The sequence below is a fragment of the Protopterus annectens genome, chromosome 1.part1 (assembly GCF_019279795.1).
Source record: "Protopterus annectens isolate FY-2018-M chromosome 1.part1, PAN1.0, whole genome shotgun sequence".
Classification (NCBI taxonomy): Eukaryota; Metazoa; Chordata; order Ceratodontiformes; family Protopteridae; genus Protopterus; species Protopterus annectens.
Genome location: NC_056726.1, coordinates 1876364895 through 1876373370, shown reverse-complemented (window position 1 = coordinate 1876373370; position 8476 = coordinate 1876364895). Strand labels below are relative to the sequence as shown.

General features: G+C 38.1%; 1 protein-coding gene across 1 annotated transcript in view; it reads left to right on the top strand.

Moving 5' to 3' along the window:
- The window catches only part of LOC122812908 (CCN family member 2-like), a 39694-nt gene extending 31458 nt beyond the window's left edge, over positions 1 to 8236 (top strand). The window contains exon 5 of the mRNA XM_044084954.1: positions 5198 to 8236. Coding sequence (XP_043940889.1) covers positions 5198 to 5497 — 300 coding nt within the window. The 3' untranslated portion in view covers positions 5498 to 8236. The remainder of the gene's footprint in view (positions 1 to 5197) is intronic.
- Positions 8237 to 8476: the final 240 nt, after the last annotated feature.

The window sequence follows — 8476 nt, the reverse complement described above, 5'->3', positions numbered from 1 at the left end:
CTTATTTTCCTGAATCCAATTTGCTGAAAAGTATTTCTTCCATGTAGGCATTTATAAGATATCAGTAATGTGAGGCTAATATGCACTTCATGTCCTTCTATGTATCCACTGTGATCATAGGCTGTATATATATATATATATATATATATATATATATATATATATATATATATATATATATATAGGTTTACTATTGAAATATTGAACATCACAATGTAAATCTATCAAAAATGTGGTTTACATGTTTGATGTTCACAATAGTAAACACCATTAAAGATCGAACACCAAAACATTCAAAGTCGAATTTGACTCCTGCATTCTGGTGTCCGAACTACAATGCACTGACAGTCAATTTTTGCAGGGGGGCAAGCCCCCCCTGCACCCCACACCCCCTGCCACTTATATATTCCAACTCCGAGATCACACTACAGTGCGGAAAAGGGTAAATCTCCCGATTCCCACTGTCCTGGTCTTCGGTCTTCTGGAGTTGACATTATAACCATCTCCCAAACGGTTTTCTGCATTCCGACTCCCACACAACTAAATTGCACACAAGCCACGTTCAACATATTGACTGTAAACTATATATATATATATATATATATATATATATATATATATATATATATAATGGCTCTACTTCTAAATTTTGAAGTTTCAAAACTTCAAATTTCTTATGGTCGAGACCACAAGATCAAAGTTTTGACACTTAGAAATGTAAATAATAAAAAAAATAAAAATAAAAAATCTTTTGTTTTACACACAGCGAGGAAAACAGCAAATATGCCACTCCACACTGTACAGCGATCTCCATTCGAAGTTTTGAAATTTCGAAATTTCGAAATAGACCTACATATGTATGTATGTGTCTATATATATATATATATATATATATATATATATATATATATATATATATATATATATATATACACACACTAGGTAAGACTGCAATCCAAATTGTAGCTTGCTACAGATCCCCCACCATGCCCCAAGATTCTCACTACACCTTTCTAAACATACTGGAAAATATTAAGATTCAACCAAACACCCTAATACTAGGTGATTTCAACTACCCTGCCATTAATTGAGAAAACTACTCGGGTACCAACTCCTTTTCCCAACGGTTCTTGGAATTCATAAATTCCAATGCCCTGGATCAACTAATCCATTGTCCCACCAGGGGCTCCAATATCCCAGACCTGGTCATTACCAACATGGGAGATAGATGCTCCACACCGGTGGTCACCCCCTCATTGGTCAGGTCTGACCATAAGCAAATCACCTTTGACATCCACATCCCACCCCCAAGCCCCAGTAAGGAAACCTTCTTAAAAAACTTCTCCAAAGCCAACTTCATGCTACTGAAGTCAGAAGTGACAAACTTCACAACACCCACGCAGACGGAATCTGAAAGTTCGGCTGCAGAATCCTACACTAAGGCACTGTACGAGCACATCCAGTCGTGCATGAATCGTGCCATCCCAAATAGAACCAAGATGCTCTTCTCCAAAAAAAGGAAGCCAATCTGGTGGTCCCCTGCTACAAACAAACTATACAACAGAAGGAAAAAACTGTTGCAGAAAAAAGGAAAATCCCAGGATGCAAAAAACTCCCTCACCAGCCTCAGTAAGAAGTTGAGATCCCTCATAAAATCCACAAAAGCTAGTTACGAAAATAAAATTGCCAAAGATTCCAAAGACAACCACAAGGCATTTTATAGTTATGTCAAGAATCTAAATGGCAATGCTCAGATCTGCTCTGAGCTACAACAGAATGGCATTAAATATACTGATCCCAAGGATATTGCCAATATCCTGGCAGATCGATTTAGTGCCAACTTCACCCCCCTCTCACCCCCTAAAGGGCCCATCTCAATACCAAAAGATTGACAAATTCCAATAATCATGGCCACACAGGTAGAAACCGCACTCTCCAAAGCTAAGAATACAGCATCCATGGGACCAGATGACATCTCAGGCTGTGTACTACATGAACTACAAAATGAACTGGCATCTCACCTAAGTGTCATGTTTAATCATAGCCTCACCTCAGCCTTCGTGCCCACTAAGTGGCGCACAGCTACAGTTATCCCGCTGCACAAGGGAGGATCCACCTTGGATCCCGGGAACTACCGTCCCATCAGTCTGACAAGCCTGATCTGCAAGGGCATGGAACGCATTATCATGGAACTTATAAACAAAGACATTGGCAACCTTCAAACACTGGACCCCACCCAGTTTGGGTTTGTGAAGGGCTGATCTTGTCTCCTGAATCTGATTGACTTCTTCGAATCAGTCTCCAGAGCTGTGGACAAGGGTAAGGTGGTCCACACAGCCTATTTGGCCCTCACCAAGGCCTTCAACACCACTACCCCACTCTGGAATCATAGATAAACTTACTAAGGTGGGCATAAATCCCTACATCACTCGATGGGTTGCCAACTGGCTTACTGACAGAACCCATACTGTAAAAGTAGCTGTCTCCAAATCCAGCTCTACTCAAGTGACAAGTGGAGTACCTCAGGGTTCAGTCCTGGGACCACTCTTGTTTGGCATCTACTTCTCTGAAGTACAGGCCAACACTAAGGGACGCTGGCTAACAAAGTTCACAGATGACTGCAAACTGGGAGCCATTATTGAATCCCCAAATGATGTGGATATTTTACAAAAGGACCTTACAGAAACAAATGCCTGCTGCCAGAGCCATGGGCTCAAGCTTAATGCCAAGAAATGTATAGTTATCCCCTTTGGAAAAAAACATGTACCCATGAATTACCACATAGGCAGCAGGACACTAAACATCGAAAATGTGATGAGAGGCTTAGGGACGCAGGTGGACAGTGGTCTCACTTTCGATAACCACATCGCCACAACAGTCAGGAAATCCTTCTATGTGGCACACCTCATCAGTAAGGGCTTTTCATCCAGAAAAAAAGAGGTTATTGCCCCACTGTACTTATCCCTCATTAGACGCATTATAGAGTATAATGCCCCATTTGGTATGTACCTCACAAGACATCTGCAACAGCTGGAGAGGCCACAGAAATACCTCACTAAAAGAATCACAGGCCTAAAGCAGATGCCGTATGCTGACCGTCTAAAAAAACTCCAGCTATACTCTGTGGCATATCATCTACTCAGAGATGATCTGTGCTTAACGTACAAGGCCATGTCAAACCCTGAGCTGTTGGACATGCTCCACTTAAAGAAATCCCAATCTCTCAGAGCCACATGCTCCAGGGATCTAAACCTTGTCATCACAATGAACAAAACATGCTGCAGGGATAGGTTCCTGACCCAGAGACTCCCCATACTCTGGAATAGACTGCCCATACATGTCAAGCAGAGCGCCTCCTTGGACCGTTTCAAAAGGAACCTTCATGATTGGATGGGAGATAGGAACTTCACCCCGGGGATCATGTCAGTCACCCTGCTAGACAGGGGTCCAGAGAAGTAAATATTGTGGGAAGAAATATCCAGGGAATTGTTATGGCTAGGCTTGCGTAGGCCCTAGGGCCGATAGCCTAGTACCAACCTATGAACCTATGAACATATATATATATATATATATATATATATATATATATATATATGTATATATATATATATATATATATATACACATATGGTTCCACTTGAAATCATCGAATTACCATTTCATCGAATTGCAAATCATCGAGACCAAATCGTCAAACTCATTTAATCAAAAACTCATATCATCGAATCTCAAATCATCGAAAACTATAAAGCAACTACAAATAACATTCCACAAAGTTTTTACTATGTTTATGCAAGGGGGCAAGCCCCCCTGCACCCCACACCCCCTGTAAATAAATATACCAACTCCAAGGTTGCACTACAGTGGAGGAAAGAGGTTATTTCCTAACCCCACTGTAGTGCGACCTTGGAGTTGGTATATTTTATTACGGGGGGTGTGGGGGGTGGATCCCCCCACATGGGGGATGCAGGGGGGCTTGCCCCCCTGCAGAAACTTGGTAAACAGTGTCTGGTATGTTATTTGTAGTTGCTTTATAGTTTTCAATGATTTGAGATTCGATGATATGAGTTTTCGATGAAATGAGTTTTCGACGATTTGGTCTCGATGATTTGCCATTTGATGAAATGGTAATTCGATAATTTCAAGTCAAACCATATACATACATATATATATATATATATATATATATATATATATATATATATATATATATATGGGTCTACTTTACATGATCGAATTTTCAGGTGTTCGACTTTCGTATGGCTGAGACCATATGATCGAAAATTTAAAAGTTCAAACATGTAAAAAAACAAAATAAAACAAAAAAATAAATTAAGCAAAAGAAACGCTTCTAGCAGGGGGGGCCCCCACACCCCCCACTACCAACTCTGAGATCACACTACATTGCGGAAAAGGGAAATCTTCCTGTTCCGCACTGTATGGAGATCTCCATTCAGTCTATTTGAACTTTTAATAAAAGTTCGATCATATGGTCTCAGCCATATGAAAGTCGAGCTTTTAAAAGTTCAATGATCTGAAGGGGACGCATATATATATATATATATATATATATATATATATATATATATATATATATATACATATATGATTTATTTTTAGTTCCTTAATTAATCTGAAGATGCTTCAAAACTGTAGAAGCACATCTTAGAGTTGATCTGAATATGTTTTTGGTTGTTCTGGACTGTGGACTTTCACTGCTTACTCTAATAACAGCAAAGTTATTTAGCTGGGGTCTTGAAGGAATTCCCCATTTTCTTGAATCCAGTTTGTTGAAATGTATTTCTTACATGTAAGCATTTTTATATCAAGTAGACATATTTTTTAAATAAATGGATTTGTGGACTCAGGAAATTTTAACACTACCTTGTATATTTTTCTTTATACGTCTGTCTTTATATTACCTACAGAATGGTTACTTTTGAAGTGGTTATAAGTCCTTTTTCTTTGATTACTGCTTCAGCTGACAACTAATCATTTTATTGAAAAAGCTCATCTTAACCAGTTCTGAAAACAGGCTTTTGTGCCATAAAGGTTGTAGCCATTTATCAAAAATGAAACCACATGTAGAATAATTCCTTGATACATATCTAAAAGATATGACAGTCTGATAATGCAATTCAAGTAATATTCACAAAATATATGAAACTCATTCAGTCTTATTTCTTTTTCTTTGCAGAGAGGTAAGAAGTGTGTGCGTACTCCAAAGACTCAAAAGGCAACTCACATTGAGTTTTCAGGCTGTGTTAGTGTTCGATCCTACAAGCCCAAGTACTGCGGAGTCTGCACAGATGGGCGTTGCTGCACTCCTCACACTACAAACACCTTAGACGTAGAGTTTAGATGTCCTGAGGGGGATACCTTCACGAAGAAAATGATGTTCATCAAGACCTGTTCCTGCCATTATGACTGCCCAAGGGACAATGACATCTTCCTTGCAACGTACTACAGAAGATTAATTGGTGACTATGCTGTGTAAGCATACAGAGCCAAGTGGACTCATAAAAATGCCACCCCTTTAATGGCATTTGTATTTAAAGGGATAAGATTATTTTTATATAATGACTCATTTTGGAACAAAACAGAATACAGGGAATCTAAAGACATTGGTAAAAATACTGCTGGTTATAAATGGTAATTGCCCACTGAAAACTGAACAGGAAACTAATGATTTTAATATCCAAGAAGTACCAAAAAACATTCATTGGACTGACTCTACCTCTGTCACCCTAGTATCTTGCTCAGATCCAGCTCCAAAAATAAACTGCACTGTTGAAGGCTACTGAGGAACAGCTAAGGCAGGGCAGAGGTAAAAAGGCTGTAGGAATTGTGATAGTCTGGGGTCTGGAAATCCAGAGGGCGTAATGCTATATTCTTATAACAGTCACTTGCATTTGTTTTTTAAGGGTGATGTGGTCCACCATTCTTCTGAAGCAGTAGAACTAGCTAGGATTCCACCCCTTCTCAGTTTTTGATGCCTCTCTATCACATGGTCATCATGTTCTTTCTTCCTCATTCTTCCTTTTCTTGATGTAGTGGCAGGTTACTTAATCTATTCATGTTATGAAAGTATGAGTAGCCCTTAGTACAAAGTGCTTCCAGTAATTCTAATTAAATAGCATTCATTTAAAAATGATGTAAGGCTCCACTGCATATTTAAACAGCTCTTAACTTGATCACCCCAAATTAATTGGCACTGTGCTCGGAGTGCTTCATTCTTTTCACACTGCAGCTCATTGTTGTTGAGTCCATGTGATATTACTCACAGTGTTTTATACCCAACACGCATGACAAAAGTGCCAGCTGTGTGCAGCCATCCCAGATGTGCAATGCATCAAGGGAGATATATGCAAATCACCGTAAAAACTGTAAAACCTGCAGTTTTAAGAATTATGTCAAATAATGTTCCATAACAGTCACTCTAACCAAAATGTGTACTAAAAACAGATAGTTCACTGACATCCCTTTAGAACCAGTTTGATATTTTTTAGCTACAGTTAGTCTTCCCCAAATATAGCCCATTTTCCTTTCATTAATGTTGTTATCCTCTCTGAGGTGTGATCCTCTAAACAAGTTTCTTAGCTTTATTTTCAACAACTGCTTAAAACAGCTTTTACCTCATTGCTTCTTATAAGCTTCCACACAAACAAAGGTTTCTTCCCAATACACCATATGGGGTGATAACATTCTCTCTAGATACAACATTTTTCAAAGTTCATTAAATCTTTGTTTTCGGTGGTATATGTCCAGGTAGTTTAGCAGCAAGAGGTTGGCTTAGGCCAGTTGTGCTGAGAAGCAATACCTTCCATGCTTTCCCATTTTCCCATTTTTCATTGACAGCGCCATCATGACACTCCTACCTGTTACCTTTGTCATATATTTCAGTGAAGATGCCTTCAAGTTAATTCTGCTGGGAGCAGATGCTCTATTTTCAAACTTGACTCACAGACATTTAAGCAAAATTCAACCTTTGTAGCATCCTACTATTAATCACTTCTGTTGCACTGAACACTTTGCTGCAGGATACATTGCTTTCTTTTAAATGTACTGCAGCATGCTATGGCAGTTGGTTTCTTTCTGTGAGTTTTATTGTAAGATCCATAAACTTTCTTTGGAAAGCAGATGCTATAGAGATTATCCTGGGTTACCCATCCTTCTGTGATTTTGTGTTGCTTAGTGTAGACTGAAGAATCTAAAGACTTGTCTAGAAGCAAAATCATAGATTATATGTCTTACAACACATGCATTTCTGAAGGACAGTGGAACACTTAGAACAATTAATTTTAATCCTTTTTCTCCTTATGTATTCCCTTCAGTACAATGTGTTAGAGTAGCATAAATCCAAAGAATTAGACCAAACCTCAGTCCTAGCCATGGCTTTGTATATACAAAAGACATTCCTACCCTACAAATGAGGGCGGCTTGGTTTACGTCTGAAATACTTATGTAAGTGGTCATCATACAACTAAACTTAAACCAGAAATCAGAAATCATTATTAACTCTTGAGCTGAAAAAAAAAAGAAAGACGCATCTACTATAGTGTGGGTTTTAAAAACAACTGCTACATGGATCAGCTAGTGCATCAGATGTACTGTATTCTGCAAATCTGTTTATTTTATACAGTTATGATAGCCTCATGCAGTTTTATCCACTTCTTTGATCATAAGTGGACTGTTATCTGGGAAGGTTTTTACTAGAATGGCAATGGTTTATTTTAATTTTTAATTTGGTACCTGGCTGAATGAACTATTCCAGGGTCCCTTCTCATCCATGACAGGGTTAATGCAGATATCTAACACATCACAGAATCAACTGGCCTGTACAAGCATCAACCAGTAAAAAAGGCATCCTAAGTGCCATTTCATTCTAAGAAGGATTACTGTATACCTCTTAAGCTTTTGTTGAATTTCTTTGTTTTAAGTCAACATGTATGATGTAGTCTTTTAAAAAAAGATGAAGTGGTTATACACCACAGATAGTATCGTAAAATTTTCATCTCGTGCTTTTTTGTGAAGCACCTAAACTGTAGCTGATTATTTTGTAAATAGAGTAATGTAAATAGCTTTGTACAGTTTTGTATTATAATTTATATTATCACAAGACTGTGACAGCTGTCATATTGTACTGTAGTTTTCATACATAGTTGTATTTTGTCTGAATGAGAGAATTGATGCACTTTAGCTGGATGTCAATAAATTGCCTTTTTATATTTTTTTATATATGTCATTTGGAGTTGTTCCTCAACTACCTTTTGTTATACAGATGAAGTTTTTGCATTTATTTACTTGTTTGCTTAAAGTAAGTTAGTTCACAACTGCAGAGTCTTGTCACTGTTACAAGCAAATCATATCCTTGGCCACCCTGGAGGAAAGAGTAAGCTGCATTGAAGATATTCATCTTCGTTCATTCAGGAAGGAGATACCTGATAATGGAACAATTTAGAGTAGTTTATTTAGC